Source organism: Hyperolius riggenbachi, chromosome 12 (assembly GCF_040937935.1).
Source record: "Hyperolius riggenbachi isolate aHypRig1 chromosome 12, aHypRig1.pri, whole genome shotgun sequence".
In the NCBI taxonomy this organism is placed as follows: domain Eukaryota; kingdom Metazoa; phylum Chordata; class Amphibia; order Anura; family Hyperoliidae; genus Hyperolius; species Hyperolius riggenbachi.
Window position 1 is genome coordinate 51,508,122 of NC_090657.1, and position 25,134 is coordinate 51,533,255.

General features: G+C 43.2%; 1 protein-coding gene across 4 annotated transcripts in view; it reads right to left on the minus strand.

Moving 5' to 3' along the window:
- The window catches only part of PHF20 (PHD finger protein 20), a 107,636-nt gene that overhangs the window by 11,683 nt on the left and 70,819 nt on the right, over window positions 1-25,134 (minus strand). For 3 of the 4 annotated variants that reach the window (XM_068263160.1, XM_068263158.1, XM_068263159.1), the window contains 3 exons: window positions 11,040-11,315; window positions 2,095-2,280; window positions 1,030-1,116 (listed from right to left, as the gene is read on the minus strand). In XM_068263160.1, coding sequence (XP_068119261.1) covers window positions 1,030-1,116; window positions 2,095-2,280; window positions 11,040-11,315 — 549 coding nt within the window. The remainder of the gene's footprint in view (window positions 1-1,029; window positions 1,117-2,094; window positions 2,281-11,039; window positions 11,316-25,134) is intronic. The other variant, XM_068263161.1, reaches the window with a different exon arrangement.

Sequence of the window (25,134 nt, forward strand, 5' to 3'; positions counted from 1 at the left end):
ACATGCAGTCTCCACTCTACTAACCATATTCTCCTGTCTTCTTCTCTGGTCACCTCTTCTCACTCCCACCTACAAGACTTCTCTCAATCTTCTCTATTCCTCTGCAATACTTTCTCTCTTAACACATTCGCCACTCACCCTCACTTACTGTTTTTAGGTGTAATCTAAAAACTCATCTCACCAAGCTGGAAGGAGGAAGTGCGCTGGTGTGAGGCTTGCAACGCGACCAATAGAACGTATGCAAGCTGTTTGGAATGCAGGGCGGACGGCAGAATTATGGGTAAATAACCCCTTGTAACCCCCGCACACCTGCACCAATTAAACCTCATTTGAATCACAAGTCATCACTTGCGATTGCATCCGGGAAGCATCCCTGCTGAGAGGAGCGTTCAGAAACAGCCTTATCAGTCCACCGCCAGCGCATACACACGCACTACTGCCTGCTGAACGTCCGCCCAGCGTGAGGGTCTGACTGACCAGTCGTTGCCGGATGTAGTGAGTGTACGCACCTTAAGAGAGCCCATCTGACCAACCCTTGGAGGACTGACGCTTAATTGAGTTTAGTACGCTCCACATACGGTTAACCTTATTTTGTATAGACACTGACATCTGAGAATGCTGTAAAGTAGTTTTTCCTCAACATTTTATTGGATGTACCCCTTTTAAAACCCTGTACTAACCAAGTACCCCCTAGCATAGTAAACATCTTAAGTAAACCTTTGACAAAAATATATTTAATCGTAGTACATAATTGGTTATAAATAATTTACAAGCATTTACTATTACTTTTAATTCTCAAAAATACTAATTTGGTGTTAAAATAAGATTGATCATTTTCTAAAACTGAATTTGTTATTCCTGGTTAAGTATATCAAGCCTGAGTACCCCCTGGAACCATCAGAAGTACCCCCTGGGTACCACACCTTGAGAACCAAGGCTATAAAGCATCTAATCTTAGCTCAATGGCACTAGCTTTAATGTAGGTTCAGCCTCCTTGCTTGCAGCTCACCACATTTGTGATGTTCTTACCTGTCTTTAACTTCTTTTTCTTTTTCTTCTTTTTCTTGGATTTAAGACTTAAGAGGTCTTTGAGTTTCTCTTTTACTTTTTCTTTCACTGGGTGAAGATTAGCAAAGATTCACCATTTAGAATGAAGAATTCAGGACCAAATTAAAAAGTACAATAGAAAACAAATCTTATGCTGGGCATACACGGCATCGAGGGGAGGAGTATCAACTCCTTTCAAATGCTTGTTCAACTGATATATTCAAAATTATGCACCAGTGGTCCTCCCTCACAGCACACTGTACAAAGGCTCAGGAATTAATTCCCTCCTTTCCTCCCCCCCCCCCCCATCGACCAACTCAGCCGATTTAAGGCAAAAAACATGCTGCGAGCGGTAATCCTGAGCCTGGGGCAAGGTAACCACCGGTCAGGCCACAGCAGAGATGGTGCAGCAGAATGGTACTTGCGTCCCTGATCTCCCCGACATCCAGACAGTCTCCATGTCAGAGGCCCTCAATCCCTTGGGTAAAAATCGCTATTTGTCACGTGATGACAAAAGGCTCTCTCACCATAGGTGTAGAGCACACCCAGAGGACAGGAGAAAGAAATGCAGCGCTGGATCCCGGGGAGGGGAGTTCTCTGTGGGGGCTGAAGGAAATCTCCCTGGAGTACAATTTTCTCCAGATTTTAGAGAGACTAAGTACACAAAAAAAGAAATCTAAAATTGTACCGCTTTTTGACCCTCAAATCCGAAAAGAATCATATCGCCAAGGAGGTTGAGTCGGTATTGTTCAGAGGTAGTTCATCACCTCCTTTGAGCTTCCAGCTTGCAAACTGGTTTCTGGTCATGCATAAGCAAGTTCTATGTATGCCCAGTAGACCAAAGTGAGAGGCTTCTATCTACTGGAAGCATCCCCATCCCAAAATGACAGATTTGCTTTTACTTCAGGGTCACTAAGGAGTTTACCATCCTATGGATTAAGCAGCCAACCTATGGGAACCAATACAGCAATATCTGTTGCTGCTCCCTACCAGCTTCCGATACCTTGGCGCACTACCGAGACCCATGTGCTCCTCCGGGATCCTTACCACTATCGGGAAGCTTGTCAGTCTTGCGATGAGCCTTCTGGATCTGATTCTCTTTGCTCTTCTCTTTAAGTGATGGCCGGTGGAAATTTGAGCTATTAGTGGCTGGGCTCGAATGTCGTCTCTTTTCACTTAACTTGTCCCTGCCATCGTGTGGCCCGCTTCTCAGGGAAAGTTGAAGTGGAGTATCTAAAAATAGCATCAAAGTTTTAATAACGGTCGGTAAAGAATGGCATTTCTTTCAAACCAAAAACAGGACACAAACACTGAACCCCTACCAAAGACAAAGGTTGAGACCACCACAAGAGCAAACCCCAAAGTAGATATTGTCGATTTGGGGTTTCAAACAGAAATACAAGAATTCTAGCAAGCCAGGTCCTAAATCCATCAGGCTTTCAGCTGGCAACTGTCTCTCAAGAAGAGAGTCAGAACTCTGTGCATACAAGAATGACAAGTAGGGTTCTGGACAAAGAAACAAAACTCAGAATCCAGTTAGTGGAAACTAAGTCTTAAAACCCCACCTGAAGGTAGAAGGATATGGAGGCTGCCATATTCATTTCATTTTTCCCACATTGCCTGGCTTTCCTGCTGATCCTCTAATACTTTTTAGCCACAGACCCTGAACAAGCATGCAGATCAGATGGTTAAGGGCTCGTTCACACTACCAGTGCATTTCTCAACGCTTGTGATTTTGAAAGGTCTAGCTACAGTTCGCTCCAGTTTAAACACACACAGTAGCTATGTGATTTTGTAAAAATCCCCCATAGCCTTGCATAGGCAAGAGCTTATAAAATTCCTAGCATTTAAAAAGCTCTTGTAGAGTGAACAGGCCCTTAAAGGGAACCTTAACTGAGAGGGATGTGGAGGTTTCCTTTTAAACAATACCAGTTGCCTGGCAGTCCTGCTGATTTTTGGCTGCAGTAGTGGCTAATTCACACCTGAAACAAGCACGCAGCTAATCGAGTCTGACTTCAGTCAGAGCACCCGATCTGCATGCTCGTTGAGGGGCGGTGGCTTAAGGTGGCCACACACACGATACAATAAAATGATCCAATTTTACAGTAATTTGATAAAAACTATCGTATGTCTCAAAAAACAAAATCGAAAGCTTTTTTTTTTTTCATTTGACTGAAAAATCCGATCGGATTTTCCTTTTTTTGCGATTTAAATCGATCCGGAATGCCAGATTTTTCTCTTCAATCTCTACTAAAGATTGTATGGGGTGTGTTGGATTGTTAATTTATTAATATACACACCTTAGCAATTTTCTCTGAGTTTCCAATCATGGTTATCATAATTGAGGAAAAAAAATTGAACATAGGTGTGTGGTACATTGGTCATATTTTTGACATGTTACAGTCAGAAAAATGTATTGCAATTCTTAAATTGAACAGATTTAAAAAAAAAAAAATTGTATGGTGTGTGGCCACCTTAAAAGTATTAGAGACACAGGATCAGCAGGAGAGTCAGGCAACTGGTATTATTTTAAAAAGGAAAACTACAATAGCCTTCTCAGTTTAGGTTCCCTTTAAGTCGGATAAGCTGCATGCGTGTTTCGGGTGTGCGAATCAGACACTAATGATGCATAGGAGCTCAGCAGGACTGCCAGGCTAGCATTGTTTAAAAGGCAAGGATTATGGCAGCCCCATATCCCTCTCACCTTAGGTGTACTTTAGCACCATTCTACAACCAGGTGAGTATTCCCATCAACAACCTGAAAAACAACAAGTTAAACAAAAATACAAACAAACTTTATAAACAGGTGCAATCTAAAGTTTGGAAGTTGAGGCAGGACTGTCTCAGATGTAAAATAAATAAAATATGCCCCCCTCTGATAATAGGAGTTAGTGAGCACGGTCAAAATCATGCAAAGAAAAAAAGCAGTGTCTTAGCAATAGTACGCTTAAAGAGGAGCTGTCAATCATACCATCTCAGAAAAAAACAACGCATATATAAGTAGATGAATACTTGCTCTACTTATACAACATAAGTATTGCATTGTCCACATTTTGGATTTTAGTGACTTTTCTACAGCAACAAAAAAGCCTTCTTAGCATTTCCAATTTTAACTGTGGCTATTTTGAAGCCAATCCTGATGCAATTTCCTCCATTACTATCCTACTTCACTATAGAAAGTGCATTGTCTCAGCATGAGAAATATTGGCCAATCAGAGAGGAACAGAGGTGTGGGAGGGGAAAAAAAAAAGGAGGGAAAGAGGCTTCAGCCAATCAGGCTGCATTAGTTAAGTCTGAGGGGAAATAGAGAAGCAAAAAAGAAGAACATTTATCAACAAGAAAAGTAATAAAGATTCTTTTGGATTGCCTGGTTAGCATCCTTTTTACTTGCCAGATAAAAATAAAGAATTGATTTTTTATTTTATGCCCCACAGTTACACTTTAAATGAACCTGTGGGGGGAAAAATCCCACAAGGAAGCCCTTCAAGTTTACAGCATGGTTTTCCTGCAAATTAGCTAATGTCCAATAAAGGGCTTTAAAGGATTGGTGACAGCAGGGTTTACAGCGAGTTGAATTAAAGGGAACTGAGCACATTCTCTTTCAATGGAATCTCTCCTGGCATAAAAGCTGCCATGTTCCCCCCTCCCCTTCTCACATTCCTTATTTACAGAAGTCAGAGATGCTATCTTGACACATTGACACAAACTAGGTCTTTGAAGAAACAGTCCTAATTACTAACCCCCTTTGTTGTCTAATAGCATTGTTTACCTCTTGGTAATTAGCTCAATAAAACAATTAGGAACCTGAAAGCTCTGCGGCCGGGGACGGCCGGGCAGCCCTGCTGAAACAGGGTAATTAATCTACTTTGAATGTAAAATACAAGGTAAAATGAAAGTTTATTTTAATAATGAAACAGATTGTCGGCATGCATTTTTCATGTGCTATAGAAATGTCCTGAATGATAAAAAAGGTGCTCGGTTCACTTTAACAGCCCACATTTGGACTCCCATCTTGCAAACAGCACCCACTAGTGGTGTATAATGTATAGAAACATTGTTTAACTGCAGTATCATAGGCTCTGATCTGTGAAAATTATGGGTTGGTTGGGCCTAATTGCCAATCATTACATGGGAAACTTGGTGCGTGGTGAGAATTATGGAATTTGAATAGATGTATAAGTGTTCCCCAACCCTGTCCTCAAGGCCCACCAATAGTGCATGCTTTGTGGAAATCCACAGAGGTAGTTAATAAGCTCTGCTGAGTCACTAATTACCTCACCTGTGAATGAGTGTGGTTTTCTGCAAAACATGTACGGTTAGTGGGCCTTGAGGACAGGGTTGGGGAACTCTGTATGGCTGATATTGGGCTCTATTCATAAAATATTTGTGGTAAAAAAAAAAATCTGGGAGGGAAAACACCGCATCGGTATTTTAGACTTTTGTGTGCTAATTCATATAAATGTTTACACTTGCGATGTAAGGTCGGGGAATTCCCGCACTAAACTAAAGCTGAGTACACACGTACGATAACGATCGTTCAAAAACGAACGATAACGACAATTGGACCGATAATCGTGCGCTCCAAATTTTCCAACGATCGTTTTTTGGGACGATAACGACAGTTATTGTTCAATCCGACCGATCCAACCCGGCGGATTTTTTCGAAAGATAATCGTTCAATCGTTGCAGTGTGTACAAAGATCGTCCGATAACGCATGTTCTTATTGCCTGTCATAACGTCACTTCCGTTTGCGCACGCATTTTTTAATCGTTCGTCGTTCAGTACTTTATACTTATATCGTTCACGTGTGTACACAATCGTTCATTACGAACGATCTTTTCCGTCTAATTTGAATATCGTGTAAACGTCACGAATCGTTCGTAACGAACGATCTTTATCGGACGTGTATACGAACCTTAAGGTGCTGCTGAGTTGTTACATTTACTGGCTGAGTAGATACATTTCTCTGTGCAGAGACAGAGTTACTATAAGGAGCAGCCCCAGCATCCCTTTACATGTGCATTCTTTTGAAAACGGCCTGTTTGCCATGAATCTGTCTATTAGTCTTTCTCAACAGTCTGTTTAATTGCCACAGCTTAGAAGAACTTCAAAAAAATGTTACACATGCAGGCTTGCTAATGTGAAATTTATTTGAAAACAGGTACCCAAGGGGTTAAAAAACACAGCCTTGGTATTCCGGAATGCCTAGTCTGCTCTCCTCTCACTGCAGCTGCGGAGGTCTTTCTCATTCACTTGCTGTTATCTTGACTGTTACCCCTGGCTTATCGACTTATCTAAACAGCTGGTTTCTCCGCACACATTCCGCCTGCTCTAATCTTTATGAATCAACCTTCATTGACATGTGTTGTGATAATCTCAGCACAAGGCGGTAATTTCCCCGCACTGCAAAGGAATGTCAGATTTTCATGCGGAAACAGACTTTATGAATGCCCACTTTGCTAAATGGTCGGAAAAGTCAGCTGTTTTGAGCGGAAAACTTGCAGTAAAGTTTTATGAATAGAGCCCATTGTGGTGAAAACCTCTCCCATAGTGTGATGTCAAGGCTATGGCCCTGACAGTTTGCTGTCTGTGAACCTTGCTGCATTGTGGGAAATAATGGCTGTTTCCAACTGCCAACCAACATCTCAGTTTGCGGAATGTTCCTTTACTGAGAGTTCTATGCACAGACATCACCTGGCAGGACTAAAGAGGTCGATACCTGCAACTTCAGAATGTAAATCAGGGAGAGGAAAGATTTTACAATGTGCAAACTGAGTAAGTGATTTAGAAATGTAAATAAAAAAAATTTACGTTCTACTACAGTTCTATTAGGGCCAGGACCCCAAGTCAACTCGAATATAATTTAAAATGAAAGGGTCTACTTATCCTTAATTGTGGCTCAAGTTACTTTAAATAAGACTCCAATAATAGAAGTACTTGCATTAAATGTTTTGGTTCCATTTTAAAATACTGGCTTGTCACTGCCACTGTTTACATTGCAAAAATGGAGTCATAACTCTGGGCTCTTATTGTCAGTGTGTTTGCAGATGTATTAGTACTTCAGTAAGCAAAAAGATGGAGCAGAGAGTCAATAACAAAAGCATATGAAACAGGTAGCTGAAATAGTACAAGATCATGCTGGCACACAGACACAAGCATGCAGCACAATTACACATACATGTTTTGGGCTAATACTATGCTGGCCCGGTGATAAAATAATCATTGCTAGTAGATGTACTTAAAATAACACATTCACTGTTTAAATGATACAAGAATGCTATACTACTGCATTGAACAGGCAGCAAGAATAGAAATTAAAAAACTCAAGTTCAGACACAATTTTTAAAGGACCATTACCAAAAAAGTAGGCAGTTCAAATCTGACATAAATGACAGGTTTTGGGCCAGTCCATCTCCTAATGGGGTTTTCCTTATTTTCAGCAGCATTTCCTGAACAGAAGTTGTCTAATTGACAAAATAATGTGCAAGTGAGCAGGGAGGCTGGCATCTTACTATTTTGGCAGTTTTTTTTTTTTTTTAAAGGACAGGTTTCCATTTACTTTAAAACCCACCTAAACTTGGGCTATACATGTATCATGCATTAGGGATGGTCAATAAGATAAAAATGTTGTTATGCTATTATGCAAATGTTCACAGCTGGTAAAATTGACCGGTCAAATTCAGTAGCATTGTTTTATTCTTCCATTTCCAAGCAGGAAACTGAACAGTCTAGTCTGATATCTCAATCTGAACCTTTCTACCACCTTTTCACCCATTTTCCTTGCACTGGTTTTGACTTATCTGCCCACTGACCATCATACTGGCACATACTGTAAGATTCTGGCTCTTGAACGGGACATTAAGGAAAACCTGTATTGAGAAAAACCACCCCTGGGGGGTACTCCAGATCCTATTGAGGCTTCTCCTGTCCTCCTCGGTCCCATGGCAGTGGCGATAAAGCTCCCTGTACGGCAGGGATGTAAATATTTACCTTCCCTGCTCCAGCGCAGTATTGGCTGTCCGCCTCGGAGATAGGCGGAAATAGCCGATCGCTGTCCGGTCGCTCTACTGCGCAGTCCCAAGTCTCCTACGCAGTAAAGCGGACCCGACAGAGATCTGCTATTTTTGCCTATCTCCATGCGGAAAGCCCCCGCTGGAGCCAGGAAAGGTAAATAAATCAGCGCTCGTCGAGGGAGGATTCCAGTACACGTCGGGGGAGCCAGCGCTGGACTGCCTGCAGTTACAGCAGAGGGGGAAGCCTCATTGGGACCCTGAGGCTTCCCCCTTCCGAGGAGAGTATCCCCCAGGGGAACTTTTTTTGATACAGGTTCTCTTTAAAAGGAATGCTCAATTAAAATGATTTTTTTATACTCTATATTAGGGTACACATTACCACTAGTGCTAGGGGCTGTGCTGTAATATTGCTGTAATGTAAAAGCAGGGAGATGTGTATACACTATTCCTGACTGGCCTACTTGTGGCTGTTCACTCCAGGCTGCATCTACTTTGTAGGCTGCTATGTGGTGCCATGCTGAGAGGGAGAGATTCTGTTTACAAAAGCATTATTAGGATCTTTATCAGTCAGAGAAGCAAAGATAATAAAAACACACATTGCTGGAATCTAACTCCTTACCACCATCTGAATAAGGGCTAGTTCACACTGGGCGCTTTTTCAGCGCTTTGCTGATCACTGGCGATCAGCAAAGCGCTGCTACTAATGTCTCCCTATGGATACATTCACACTGCGGCAATTGCAATTTCGATCTATCGCAAAGTGATAGTGTCTTTTGGGCGATTGCACTGTAATTCTATTGACAGGAATCACAAGAGCAAATTGTGCTGAATCATGAGATTTTGCTCACAAATCACAATAGAGGAGTCGAACGAGATTGCGGTCAAGCGCCGAGTGTGAACTAGCCCTAAGATTCTTTCAGCAAGGCGATTATTAAACTATACACTGAGGAGTTGATAGCAACACCCCCTGTGCAGGAACATTGTCTAGCCCTCTGAGAACAAGACACTAGTTTTATTTAAAACTGATAAAGGATTTTACAGATACAGCATTTTCCTTTAAATACCAGCAATACCAGTTGCCTGGCAGCCCCACTGACCCTCTGCCTTTAATACTTTTAAGCCATAGCCCCTGAACGAGCATGCAATAGACCAAGCGTTTCTGACATTGTCACATTTGAATAACACCAGAAACCAGCATGCAGCTAATCTTTCAGACACTTCTGCAGCCAAACAAACCAACAGGGCTGCCAGGCAACTGGCATTGTTTAAAAGGAAATATGGCAGCCTCCATAGTCTTTAAATTAAGCACACAGAGGTATGTTCACAACAGCAGAAACCCCTGTGGGCTCTTGGCTACTCTGCCTGTTCCACCTGGTCCCCATAATAGCTACTGCGATAAAAAAAGTCAAGCTTAAAAAAAAAAAAAAAACCACCACGGAAAAGGTTGGCTTGCGGGATTAGTCTGTCCCAAGAAGCAATCCCACAAAGTAATGCCTTCCACCCCACACAGCCCATTCAGTTAATGAATCTCCCGTAGGGAGGAGAGGTTTGTTTCATATATCCTGCCCAAAAGGTGCTTAAAGGTGGCCATACTCTGATCAAATTGCCTTTAGATCGACCAACAGATCTCTCTCTGATCGAATCTGATCAGAGAGGGATCATATGGCTGCCTTTACTGCAAACAGATTGTGAATTTCAGCATGAAATAGATTCACCATCTGTGAAGCTGCCGCTGCCCCCGCCCTCCCCCCCCCCCGCATGCATTACCCGATACGGCCGGCGCGAGTCCCCCGGTCTCCGCTGCCTTCTCCGCTCTGGGCTCCAGGGCTGCAGCTTCACTGTACTTCCTGTCCGGGGAAGTTTAAACAGTAGAGGGCACTCTACTGTCTAAACTTAATGTCGGGACAGGAAGAAGTGAAGCCTGCGGAGAAGGAGCAGCGGTGACAGCAGGGATACGAGCCGGGCAGATCAGGTAATGTATTGCCGCTAGCGTCGGTCATTCGAACGCCGATATCGACACACTCCCGACCCGCCGGCGATCGATTGAAATCTTCCGCATGAACGGATCAACGGGAACGGGCCCCTTAAGGTGTCTTTGCAAAGACAGACACACCAAATCTGGTAAACCATAACTGCCAATAGTTTTCCTGTCATACCTTCAAATCACTGATGTCAAACTCAATTTCAAAGTGGGCCGAAATTGAGCTCTGGGACCAAGTCGCGGGCCAACCTCAATGTCTAGTGGCCACCTTTCTTCCTTGTAAAAGTTCCCTGGTGTCAAATAGCCCCCCTTCATCCCCTATACAGTTCCCTGATGTTTAGTGGTCTTCCATCCCTCATCTATACAATTCCCTGATGTTTAGTGGTCCTCCTTCCCCTATACAGTTCCCTGGTGTCTAGTGGCCCACTCCCCTGGTATCTAGTGCTTTCCTCCGCATATGGCTTCCCTGGTGACTATGGCATACCCTCCAATACAGGCTCTCTGGTGGTCTAGAGTGGGCCAAACATAATGCTAAGTAGGGAAACCACCCAAGGGCCAAATCTGATTGCTCCAAGGGCCAGATTTGGCTCACAGGCTGGAGTTTGACATGTATGCTTTAGGTAGGACACAGGATCTCAGCAGGAATCCTATCCAGCACTGATCACACTACCATTGCTATTGGCTGTGTGTCGTGTACTGCCTGAAGAACAGGGGGGTACCTTGCAAGCCAACATAGCAATAGAAACAGTCATAACATTTCTTATTAGGAAGGCAAACAGTTTAAGCCATTGTATGCACAGAATAAGGAAGGACCTGGACTGAGGATTGTTAAAATCCTTGTATGCATAGAGGTAGCCTGAAGAAGAGACTTTCCTCATCAAGTTCATGGCATCACGTCTCAACCATTACATGGACACCTAAGCACACTACTAGAACTACACGGCTACATTCTACTCCTATTCACAGCCACAGGACACACAAAGGCAAGCGGTCTTACTCATGGACCCGGAGGTGGTGCGTCTCCTCTTTGAACTTTGCAGGTTGGCCTTTTCGTGGGCCAATGAGCCTCTTGTCTGCATGTGCCTGGTCACAGGACTCTGATCCTGCTCTGCCTTGTCAACACCATGGAAATACTTCATGTGATAATGCAGAAGTTTGGCTTTGCGAAAAGATTTGGAGCAATCCAAAATCTTGCATTTAAACTTGTTGGGTTCCAGTTCCAAGGTCACAGCTTTGGTAGCTGGATCATCAAGTTTCTTCAAAGTATTTGTTACTGCAATCACATAAAATAAAAAACAAAACAAAAACAAATAAAAAGTAGAATGCAACTAAAACCATAAAAAGCAAATAAACTGAACCAAGCCAAAAAATAAAAATTCAGAAACCATGTGTGCTCAGCCCTTTATGCTTTTTAAAGAGAATCTGTCAAACGAATTCCAATTCATCTTGCTATGCATTTCCATAAACTGGATAATGACATATCGTGAGAACTTTTTTTTGTCTATTCATTTTCCACGTTTTAGTACCAAAACTTCTAAAATAAAATTTTGCATTATAAATACATGTGAAATCAGAATAGGTGGAGCTTCATGAATAAGGGAAAAACAAAAGGAAATTACATATATACAGAGAGAAGGGACCTGTTGGGGTTGGGAGAGGAGAATACAACGTACGCATAGCATGTTGTTGCTAGGTGATCAGAAGGGCTAAGTGGTTGGGGGGAGACAAGAGTTCAGACTACTGGTGCTAGGAGGCTTTAAGCTACTGCAAATTTATGTGGCTTTGAATTAGACCACTCAAATGCATCAGCTTAGAGACCCTGGTCACCGTGATCCAATTGCAGCGGGTACTTTTACTGCAACTTTATAGTTAAATGAGCACTATACACAAAATAATAATAAAAACACCACCACTATACACTTTCTGTAGAACACACACACACACACACACACACACACACACACACACACACACACACACACACACACACACACACACACACTTTGAATAATTAGCTGCATGTGGGAAAAAACATTGAGGGCTCAAAGCAGATTCCATCTTCCTGCTTAAAGAGACTCTGTAACAAATTTTTCAGCCTTAGTTCTTCTATCCTATAAGTTCCTATGCCTGTTCTAATCTGCTCTGGCTTACTGCAGTCTTTCCTAACTGCACTGTCTCTGTAATAAATCAATGTATCTTTCCTCTGTCCTGTTTGTCGGGCTAAGGATTGATTGTGTGGAATGTGCAGGGCTGCTTGTGATTGGTAGAAGCGATACACACCCTCTGCAGGCCCCCTGCACACTGTGAATGACTCACACACTATGCTTAGCTGAGCCTATTAGAAGCTGGTTAGTTTGTTTGTAAACACTGCCTAAAACTGTTAATTACAAGCCAGGATTGCAGCAGAGAGTGGCAGAAACAGCACAGAGGGGCACAGGAGAAAATAATGAATAGAATGGTATGCTTTTTATTGTAAGAATATTAGAGTACAGATTCTCTTTAAAGAGGTGGGGATCTTAGAATGAAATCTCTACACAGATGCTGGGGCTGGCTATAGTGCCCAGCCTCTGTTGCTATTTGAATCCCCTGCGCTCCGCTCTAGACAAATAACAGCCGCGCTGTCGGGCACTGTTTACCTAACTAATGTCACTCACGCTGCTCCCCGGCCTCCTGCAGAGCGCCGGTCCCCGCCGCGTCCCTTCCCTCCAATCAGCGGCGAGGGAAGGGACGTGGGCGGGCATCAGCGCTCTGCAGGAGGCGGGGGAGTGACACTAGGGAGGTAAACCGAGCCCGCTGCGACACGCTGAGTGTCGACAGCGCAGCTATAATTTATGGGGAAGAGCGGAGCACAGGGAGCCTTAGGGGGGATTCAACTAGCAACAGAGGTTGGGCACTATAGCCAGACCAAGCCTCTGTGTAGAGATTTCATTCTAAGATCCCCACCTCGGGTTCTCTTTAAGGGCTTGTGTACTTAGGCAATTCATATTAATTTGTGCAGCAGTTGCATTGCATTGCATTCTCTATTTTACTGTGTTTGGCAAACTGCAGATTTCGGCTTAATTTCCACTTGTGCTTGGTTGTGTAGCTCTTTATGTATTTGGGCATTTGGCTAGGTTTGAAAACTTGAGCGTAAATGGGTTCATCCATGATAGTCTTGTTTAAACTATCTTCCCAAATCTATCTAATAAGAGGGACTAACTGAAGTGTCAAACGTATATTCAAGGAAAACTGAAGCGAGAACGATATGGAGGCTCAGGCTGCCATATTTATTTCCTTTTAAGCAATACCAGTTGCCTGGCTGTCCTGCTGATCCTTTACCTCTATTACTTTAAGGGCTCATTCACCCCAAGACATTGCGTTTGATGCGACGTTAAGGTTACATAACGTGCCCCTAATGAAACGCATGTAAGCTTTGTAGTTGGATGTTACATTGAACTGCGTTATGCGTCTCGATGCGTGCTTGATGCTTACTTTTTGATGCATACTGATCGAACGAAAACGGCGCTTGCGGCACATTTTAACAAACATTACTGAGCATGTGCAAACATTCTAATGCAGCGGAATATGAACGTAACGCGCAGCATGCTGCACTTTCATTTACTGTGCTGCGTTATACTCCAACGCAACGTGGGCACTGAACAGCCCATTGATTTATCATTACTTTCAGTTCTGAGTTAGGGGCTGCTGTAACGTCGCACTGCGAAAACAGCCTTAGCCATAGACTCTGAACAAGCATGCAGCAGATCACAGGTTTCTGACATTTTTGTCAGGCAAGATTAGCTGTATGCTTGTTTCTGGTGTGATTCCGACAACTGCAGCCAAATAGATCAGCAGGGCTGCCAGGCAACTGGTATTGTTTAAAAGGATAGATTATGGCAGCCTTCATATAAAAGTCTCACTTTGGTTGTCCTTTAAAGTTCGAGCAGGCTGTTCTATGGCCACTGAGCAATCCAGGAAGAGGGGGATAAAACAAAATCATAATGAATAAACGGATTAATGCATAAATATTTAGCTGCCAGTGAACAGGAGGTCAGCTTTTACTTGCACCTTACAGAGAGACTCTGAAGCGAGAATAAAAAAATCTCGCTTCAGAACTCAGTTAGCAGGGGCATGTGTGCCCCTGCTAAACGGGGGTCCCTTCACCCCCAAACCCACCCCCGCAATAGTTGGTCGTAATTTATTCCTTCCTGGAGGCAGGGCTAACCGCCGCAGCCCTGCCTCCAGTCGCGTCTATCAGCGGCGCATCGCCGCCTCTCCCCCGCCCCTCTCAGTGAAGGAAGACAGAGGGGCGGGGGAGAGGTGGAGATACGCGCTGACAGACGCGCGTGGGGCAGGGCTGCGGCGGTTAGCCCTGCCCCAACCAGGAAGCGCTCCCCGCTGCACAGATGGGATTTTTTTTTTAATAATCTTTTATTTCAAAAGAAAAATATAATAAACATTGTACAATATATTGGCATATATGATTTGTGATTCCATAATGAACACTATTTTCGGCAACATCCTATACAGTTGTGACTGCGATTTGTCAGAGTACTAAGAGTCCCATTTTAGTGTATCTATATTTCCCAAACGGCAATATGTCAAACAGTGTCCATAGATGGTGAAATCTTCTACCTTAGCTGAGTGATATAGTATCAAGACATGTGGCAATACTGTACACCAAGGTATAATCAAAACATATTTTAAGAAAAAATTTGTATTTTGTCTTAACTTCCCCTTCCCTCCCTCCCCCACCTCCCAACCTCCCCCCTTTTTTCCCTCTCGTGTACTCATGTACTCACAGCGACCTTTTATTCAAAGACATTGATTAATCACAGGGGTCTAATGATATCTGTGTAATTTGACCATCAATTGCCAGTGGAAGGCAACGAGTGGGAATGAGACGGTATCCCTATTCGCCCTTGAGTGCTATTTCAAATTCCTCTGAGTGCCTAAAAAAGTTCCAATATGACCAGACCCTTTTATATATATATATCAGTTTTGTTTAGGGCCGCAAACGATAAATCTTCCATTAATTCAATGGTATCTAGCTCTTTAACCAGCTCCTCATTCCCAGGTATAGTTGCTCCACCCCAATGCCTAAGTAGTAGACATTTGGCTCCATTGAGGATATGTTTTACAATAGAATTTTTATATCCCCTCATAGACCAATTATTGCAGTGTAGGACATAAAAATCCGGATCAAAGGGAACCTCTCTATTAGTGACAGCTTTAAGAAGTCTCTCAATTTTTTTCCAGTAATCTGTTAGTAAAGGACAGGCCCATATAATGTGTAGTAGAGTCCCTTTATGTGTTTTGCATCTCCAGCACATGTCGTCTCTATCTGGAAATAAAGTTTTCAGTCTGACTGGAGTAAAGTACCAGCGAGTGAGTATTTTATAGTTGGCCTCTTGTATTCTGACTGCTCTTGAAGATTTATGGGCATAAATGCACATTTTTGACTTTTGTGTCTGTGTGAAGGACCTGCCCAGATCTCTCTCCCAGGCCACAAAGAAAGGCATTTGGGGTACAGCAGATATCGACAAAATCGAGTAGATTTTTGAAAGCGTTTTCTCGCTCAAGCCTTCCCCCAGGCATATAGATTCAAATTCAGATGGCTGTCTCAGCAGGGTAGGGTGTAGCTCTAACGAAGTCATGAGATATCTGTATTGAAAGTACTCCCACCATTGTAAATTTGCGCAGTTTTGCCCTTCCCTAAGGGCCGAGAGAGAGATCCAGCCGCCCCGCTGACACATATCTTTAAAGCGTATGTTTCTTTGTTCCTGTGTTTTAAGACATGGGAGCCCTTCCCCTATCACTCCACATTTTGGGTTAGCAGACACTGGCAATAAAGGGGAGGGGAAGGGTGCTATTCGTAAGTGTCTATTCACTCTATGGTATACAGCGATTTTATTATGGACCAGAGCTAGGAGGTTCCAGGAGAGTTTAGGCATTAGGTTGGTCCATATTAGATTCTCAATCGGGTAATTCGAGAGTGTTCTTTCCATCCCCACCCATTGTTTACAGTCCTTGTGTCTATGCCAGTCAATTGCGCGGGTCAAAACAGCCGCTTCATAGTATCGTCGTACGCATGGCATTGCCAGTCCCCCTAGCTGTTTGGGGCAGTATAAGATGTCTTTTTTCAGACGGGGAGGCTTATGTCTCCATATGTACCTGTTAAATGTAGATTGCATCTGTTGGAAGAACGAGAGTGGCATTTCGATTGGCAGAGTCTGGAATAGATACAGTATCCTAGGCATTACGTTCATTTTAATCACTGATATTCTCCCCAGCCAAGAAAGGTGTGGGAGGTCCCATTTTTTTAAATCGGTCGCTATTTTATGCAGCATTGGTGGAAAGTTTTGGGAGTAGAGGTTTGTAGGGGAATCTGTAATATTAGTTCCTAAATATCTAATAGCTTGGCTGTTCCATTTAAACGGGAAGTTACCTCTGAGAGAATTTTCCAGCTCCGGTGGTATTCCCACTCCAAAGGCCTCACATTTGTCTGGGTTTATTTTGAAAAAGGATAATTTCCCAAATCTTGTAAACTCCTCAAGAAGAATGGGCAAGGATAGCAATGGTTGGGTTAGAAAAAATAAAAGATCATCAGCATAAGCTGCAATTTTATGGTTTGTCTCCCCTAGACTGAGTCCCGTGATGTCCGTGTTGTTTCTAATCTGACAGAGGAATGGCTCTAATGCCAATGCGAAGATCAGAGGGGAAAGCGGACATCCCTGTCGAGTACCATTAGTAATATCGAGGGAATCTGAAAAAATGCCATTTACCTTTACTTTAGCGTTTGGAGTCGTATAGAGGGCTCCCACACATGACAACATCCGCTCCCCTAAATTTATATGTCCCAAAACCCCCCTCATCCATCTCCAGCTCACCCGGTCAAAAGCTTTCTCTGCGTCTGTAGAAAGTAGCATACAAGGTATTTTCCTTGACCGGGCAAGCTGGATCAGATCTATTGTCCTAATGGTGTTGTCTCTGGCTTCTCTCTGCGGTATGAAACCAACCTGGTCCCAGTGTATCAAAAAGGGCATATGTTCTGCTATTCTATTGGCCAGGAGTTTAGCAAAGATTTTTAGGTCAGTGTTTAGTAGGGAGATGGGGCGATAGCTCCCACAGGCGGAGGGATCTTTCTGGGGTTTAATAATGACCGCAATGTGAGATTCTAGTGTCTGTTTTGGGAGAGGAGGGTCTTCCCCGCCCTCAGCTATAGCATTAAATAATTTGCAAAGGTATGGTATTAGGTGGCCTTTATACTTTTTATAGTACTCGGCAGGGAAGCCATCCGGTCCCGGGGCCTTCCCAGGCTTCAGACCCATGATTACTTTTTGTATTTCAGTTTCAGTAAAGGGCTCTTCTAATGAGTTCTTCATTTCCTCTGTCAGCTTCGGCATTTTAGTCTGCGTCAGGTATTCCTGTATTACCGTCCGTCGGGGCTCCCTAATTGAGCCTGTGGTATTCTGCGTTAGGTTGTATAGTCTGTGATAGAAGTTTTTAAATACGTTAGCAATGGATTTATTTCTGATATGCTTTACCCCCATGGGATCCACTACCTGGGACACATAGGTTTTTTGCTGTTGCTGCCTCAGGGCTCTTGCCAGCAGCTTGCCAGATTTGTTTCCATGGAGGTAAAACATATGGTTGCATCTACGCGCTGCTTGTTTAGCAGAGTCCTGAAGGATTTTATTCAGTCTATGTCTGACGTCTATCAGAAGTAGGAGGTCAGCTTCGTTAGGGTGGGATTTGTGTTTATGTTCCAGTGTGCGAATTTCTCCCAACAATTGTTCAATCATGGCTCCCCTTTCTCTCTTAAGCTTAGTGCCTAATTTAATCAGGTATCCCCTTAGGACGCATTTATGGGTCTCCCACAAAGTAGGCAACGAAACATCATTCTTATCGTTAAATTCAAAGTAATCCTCTATTTGTTTGGCTATCTTGGCGTTATTAGAGTCATCATGAATCATGGATACATTTAGTCTCCACGTAAATGGTGTGTCTTTTTTAGATTTACAGTTAAGGGTAGTATTGACTGGGGCGTGATCTGAGTATGTGATCACTCCAATTTCAGAGGATATATGTTCAGTCAATAGATTGTGGGAGACCCAAATGTAGTCCAACCTAGTGTACACCTTGTGTACTGACGAATAAAAGGTGTAATCCTTGACTTGAGGGTGCGTTACTCTCCAGGTGTCTATAAGTTGTCTTTCATGAAGGGCTTTCTTTATTCTATTTAATTTGGCATAAGGTATATTCGATTTCCCATGTGAGGTATCTATGGAGGGGTTGAGAGCTACATTAAGGTCGCCCCCTATAATAATGCTACCCTCTGCAAAGGAGTCCAACACTGTAAGGAATCTCGTGAGAAACCTGTCCTGCTCACTGTTTGGTGCATAGATAGAGCACAAGGTGTATTTTTGGTCTAAAATAGAACATTTTAAGAGGATAAAGCGTCTACAGATGGGATTTGGGGGTGAAGGGACCCCCGTTAAGCCGCGGGATAGCGGCGTTTTAGCAAGGGCACACATGCCCCTGCTATCTATGAGGTCTGAAGCGAGATTTATTCTCGCTTCAGACTCTCTTTAAGAGCCGGTTCCCCCCCCCAATCAGCGCATATATTATAATTAAAAAAATATAATATCCTGTTTGGTTAGTGCTACAATTGGGCCCGTTTCGGAAACTTTCATTTTGAAGATAACACTTTCTTCCAGACATCACCCAGCCCCTGTACAACCGCCTATGGGCATGGCACTGGTATGACAGGGTAGTGCGGTGTTTGTGCTGCAAAAAATCCATCTTTCACTCCTTTGCACTGTTGTAGAGGGACAGTCAGAAATGTTGACCTCTAAAAACTTGAATATGTGCTAATTTCTGCTGCAAAATTTTTTTTATTTATTTTTTTTATAGTTTTTGACAAACAGCACTACCCAACCATACCAGTTTCATGCCCACATGCTGTTGTACAGGGGCTGGGTAACCTGGTTTAGGAAAAAAATAAAATGGTCATCTTCAAAATTAAAGCAGCACAAATCTTAATTTTGTAGCACAAATACAGCACTAACCAAAGACAAGGGAAGTTTTATTTGTGCAGATTGTAGGAGAGGCAGCTTCATGCAGCCTTTAGAGTTACCATTTTTTATGCACAAGGGACAGATTCTCTTTAAAAGCTAGAATTTATGCTGACCTCACAATGCAGTAGTCTGCATTTGCTAGCACACTGCAATCAGTTACAATGGCTCGACAAAAACAGCCATAAAAAGGTTAGAACATTGTGAAGCAGAACTCCAGGTAGTAAAGGTTAAATGGATTAAAGATCATGGAGCATACAAGGTACAACCAGTGAAAAACTGATATAAGAACACTTTGGTTTCAGATCTACACCCTGAAGTCTATGCATGTCAATACTGTTGCAGAGTGTCAAAAAATCAGATTTATTTCGCCAAGTGTGACAGATGCCACACCCAGAATTGTTTGTGGTACACACCGGCTTTGGGCATAGTGCAAAAATTACAAAACAGTACACATAGTACTAGTACTATGTAAGTGCAGTACTTATTGCACTATGTAAGTGCAGTACTCTTGCACTTGCATCTTGGGAGGGGCTATGAAAGTGCATCTACATGACTGCACAATTACAGCAGGCTCGGGGTAGCAGGTTTTGTGGCGGCTACGGAAGCCAATCATGCTGTCAGACAAGGCAGTCCCCACCTCTGCCTTCTGTACAGAGAACCTCCAATCACGGAGGGGAGTGTATTGGGTTTATAATACAGATCCCCCTCCTCTAATTGGTAAGCGCATCTATTCTGCCTGGAGTTTTGCTTCAAAGTATCATCATATCAGCACATGCAGCTGCATTAGTGTGAATCATTCTTATTGCAGAAACTACCAAAGTGACAGCAGAAAAACAAACTCAGTATTGCATTATCCTTCATTATTAAACACCTTCACTGCATTTAATGATGTTCTGCAAGTTGACAAAATGGTAATTAAACCAGCAGGTGCTCCTAGTTTACATAGTGTGCAGCGAAACAGCCCGAACATTAAGCTGGCCACTAACGGTCCAATTTTAGCGAAAAATTGTTCAAGCGATCAGAAGTTCTGATCGGACAAAAAATCGTTCACTACACCATCAACTAACCAATCATTGCTTCCTATCTATCACGACCACCAAGAAAATCCAAATTTTCGTTCGACGAAAATTCATTCGGGCGACATTTTTTTCACTCATTAATCTCCATTGGTGGACACAATCGATTATGATTTACAACCAATCCGATCAGAATTTCTGATTGCTCGAATGATTTTTCGCTAGAAATTGGACAGTTAGTGGCCAGCTTTAATATTTTTGCTTTATACTGCAAGAAAAAAATGTGACAATCCATTGGCCCATCAGCCCCAAATAGAAGAATTACAGGAAACCTAATGTGCAAAGTATATGGAGGCGGACAGATTTATGGCCTTTTAAAAATATACCAATAGCCTGGCAGCCCTGCTGAGCAATTTAGCTGCAGTACCGTTTGAATCACTGGGGCTGAAGGAATCCCCGGGTTAGTAATGTGTGTTTTTTTTGTTTTGTTTTTTTTGGGGGAGGGGGGGGGGGGGGGGGGCATTTTTAGATCTCAGGTACCACTTTAAAAAGGACAACCAAAGTGAGAAGTAAAAAAAGAAGGCTGCCATATTTATTTCATGTTAAACAGTACTAGTTGCCTGGCAGCCCTGCTGATCTATTTGACTGCAGTAGTGTCTAAATAACACCAGAAAAGCATGCAGCTAATCCTGTCAGATCTGACAATAATGTCAAAGACACTAGAACTGCTGCATGCTTGTTCAGGGTCTATGGCTAAAAGCATTAGGCCCCATTCACACTAAAAAAAAAAAAATAAAAAAAAAAAATCACTAAACATAAACGCTGAGCGATTTTCTGGTGTTTTCCAGCGTGTTTTCCTAGTGATTTCCCAGCGATTTTCACTGTATAGAAAGCGTTTTTGCAGCGATTAGGGTTTTGCGATTTCTAGTTCAAATTAGACTTTTGTGGGTAATGTACAAGGTTGGCTGGGAAAAAAAACTTGATTGTGAACAGGCCAGCGATTTCTGATCAATTTTCCAGCGTTCCTATACTTGACATTGAAATGCTAATCGCTCAGAAAAGGCTACAGGCAACACGTTTGCGTTTCAGCAAATCAATTAGATGAGAACACTTCCATATACTTTTATTGTACACGTTTTTTTGTTTTTTTTTAACCGCTAGCAATGCTGAAATTGCTCTGAAAACGCACAAGTGTGAATGGGCCCTTAGAAGCAGAGGATCAGCAGGACAGCCAGGCAACAGATATTTCTTAGAAGAAAATATAGGAGCCTACATATCCCTTTCAAGTCAAGTGTCCTTTAACGCTTCTTATGGCAACAACAGATTTTAGCTTCATACAAGATCCTATCCACCATGACCATACTTGGTATCTATCCTGTTCATGCTGATTATGAGATTTACAGTGTGTGGGGAGCAGAGCTGTGGAGTCGGAGTCAAGGAGTCTGAGCAATTTTGGGTACCTGGAGTCGGAGTCAGGGGAAAAATGCACCGTCTTAATGAATTTAAACTGTAATTAAAATAGAAAATATGATTTCTTCCTTTCTGTGGCTGCCAGCCGTTGCGGTCGTCTATGTGTTCGGAGGACGCTAGGAACACGCTGCCGTCTTTTCCTGGTCCACCGCAAAAGTGTTCCTCCCTTCCACCGCTCAATACGTGTGACGCCAGCATGCCACGTACCGCCCTCTAGCGACTGACGTCACTGCCGGAGAAACGGCTAGCAAGCCGCCCCAGTGCTGGCAAACGGCGTCCTGGGAGGAAGCAGGCAAAGCGATCCACCATAACCCAATCTGGCGCTTGTACCCCACACAGAGAGGTTGCTTAGCGATATCCCTCCTCCGTTTGGATATGCCCACCCAAAGACCTCTCTGGGAGGAAAAAAAAAAAAAAAAAAAAAAACACCTCACCCTCTGGCAAGGTACAAAAAGTAAAAAACGGGAGCCGCTTTCTTGAAGGCGTTTCCTGGAGGGAAAAACAGATGAACTGAGGATGGAGGGTGGGCGCTTTTTAATCTTTCTTGATTGATTGTTTCCCAGATCCGGGGGAGGGACCGGATCTCCTGTTGTCCCGGATAACTATTAGAGAAAAATAGTTACTTGCGCTGCTTCAATAAAGCAGTCCTTGTATTTTTAAACTGAGATATACTGTACATATCTGATTGTGACTGTATATATGATGTGTACACAGGAATCTTTTATATATACACTTAACATCTATGCTGAAAGAATAAAGCCTGATGTGTAGCCGTGTCACTAAAGGCTAGTACACACTAGCAATTTTGATTGGGCAATGATTGGTCAATTTTACCACCTCCATGTAGTATGACCATTTACCTATATAATCTGCATAGAATTGAAAATCTGTTTGGCCCTCATACTACATGGAGGTGGTAAAATTGACCAATCATTGCCCAATCAAAATTGCTAGTGTGTACTAGCCTTAACAGAGATGGTCAATGAGATGGAAATAATTCTGTGCTGATGCTGGTTTATGCAAATGTATGCACGCTCTTTGCTCATGGATTCAAATCATTTGATATGTTAAAATTTGGTGACTATGAATTAAAGGCAGCCTGAGACTGATGAAAAGTAAAGTTTTATACATACCTGGGGCTTCCTCCAGCCCCCTTCAGGCTAATCAGTCCCTCGCTGTCCTCCTCCGCCACCTGGATCTTCTGCTGAGTCCCGGTAATTAAGCCAGTAAGCGCAGTCCGGCCGTGTGCAACTTCCACAGAGCCAAGAGCGTTCTGCATCTGCGCAATAGTGCTGCGCAGGTGTAGTACGCTACCAGCGGCGGTGTGTGTGCATGCGCACTACGCCAGACTGGCTCAAGTACCTGGACTCATAGCAGAAGATGCAGGTGACCGAGGAGGACAGCGAGGGACTGATTAGCCTGAAGGGGGCTGGAGGAAGCCCCAGGTATGTATAAAAACAAAAACAAAAAAACACTTTGTCATCTGTCTCAGGTTTACTTTAAATTACACAGTAGTACTATACATATGCACTCCCCACAGAGCTGCAGGGAATCCACTGAGAATGTTGTGCACATTGAACACAGAGGTGTTGTCTATCACCCATAAACCTGGTTCAGATTGTGCATGAAGAATGTGTAAAAGAGGAAGAATCTCCTTCCCCTGCAGAGTACCTGCACATCACTCTTACATGTACCCACAGTTACATTGCCTAGTGCCTGATAGATGTTCTTTGTTCCTGTCTTCTACAAGTACTCTTACCACGGACTAGTTTTAGTCTATGACTAAAAGGAATAAATATGGCAGTCTACATATCCTAACGTCAGTTGTCTTTTAAATTCCTAAGCGTTTGCAGTTAAGAGATGAATTTCATGTTACATACTTTCAATCAAGATTGTAATATGCAAATTAGAGGAGTCAAGAGTTGAGGAGTCCTAAACTGAGGAGTCCTAAACTGAGGAGTCGGAGGATTTTTGTACTCCACAGCCCTGACAGGAAGGACTCCTTTGGGATCACAGTATCAAGCATACACGGGAGGGAGAGAAAAAAAAAACCATACAAACCTTAGTTCCCCCTTCAAGATTTGCGATTGTTGTAAACACTGCTGTGTGTGGTCACACTGCAAGTATAAGAGCATCCCAGAATCTAGTGACTTCACAGCTCTAGGAAAGTGCCAGGATTATATAAACTCCGTATTTCTCAATTTAGGCTATAAAATATGCCCGCTAGGGGAGCTTACTAGCAAGTGATCTGACCAACAAAGCTATTACCAGTCAACACCAAACAACTCCTGCTAAAGCAAGAATTAAATACACCCCCCACCTCCCCCCGCACAAGCAGCTGCAGGGTACCAGAGCGACAGGAACAGCGTGAGTGCACAGTGGCAGGTGATTTAAATTTACACTCTGGCAGCAATAATAAGAAGCTGTAGATTTTAATCACCAAGGTCCAGAGGCGGTTAACCACACATGCTGGAATGGAGAACGCACCTGGTGTGTGGTAAAATGACATGCGTGTACGCTGTAAGTGCAATCCCTCCCTTGCTCCACAAGACCTCAGTTTGCAGCCCACAGCTACAAGTATGAGCAAAACCTCATTCCCTCAACTGCTGAAAGCTTGCTAGATACCTCCATCTATACAAGATGTCCCCTTAGAAATTAAGGAAATCTTTAGAGAAAAGGTGTACAGGCACTAGCAGGTATTTAGAGGAGGCAAACACTAGACGGGACAGAGAGGACAGGTAAAGGGAGCCACAGATTAACATCTTTCAGGTTTAAAAAACAACAAGGCCATACATACCGACATTAAGGGTCAGGGAAAACCACTAGCAGCTATTCCCTATACAACCACCCAGGCGCACATGTAAAAAAACAGAGCTGGAGATGGCCGCTAGTAGAAGGTTGGTAAATTAACCAATCATTTTCTAGTTAAATGCCAACAGTATAAATATTGGTGATCTTTATAGATATTTAACTATAATCTAACCTTATCTCCCTAAGGTCCCCCTCCCACCCCCAAAAGAGGCCTAACCATAAAAATACAGCCAGGGGTGCCTAGCGCTCCCCCCCCCCCCCCCCCAAACATCACTCCTGGTATTTGTAGCCACAGTTTGCTAGGCGGGTGGCCCCAGTTTCTGCTACTTCATTGGGCGCCTAGATAAACAACAACAGCCGCTAATGGCGGTGCCTTCTTTACCAGGGTGCCTGCTTTGGTCTGTCAGGTGGTGTGCGATGGCGATGATGATGACAATCATGTGCTTCCAGCACTCGTGTTGGGATTTGAATTCAGCATATCACTTCAGCACCATTTCAATATGAACAAGCCACCGCAGTCAGGGTCAGTTCAATTATTTGAGCACCACGCTTTCCCATCGTGAAGCGCAAGTAAGTGAACTGCCCCCCAACCGCTTGTTCGGTACTTAAATGGTGATGTAGTGTGGTATTCAGTTATTCGCTAGCCCATCCACCAGATAACAATGGCCAACAGTTAAGGGATCCCAACACGTCCAATCTGCAACAAGCAGTCGGCAGGTGTCAGGGCATTCCCACA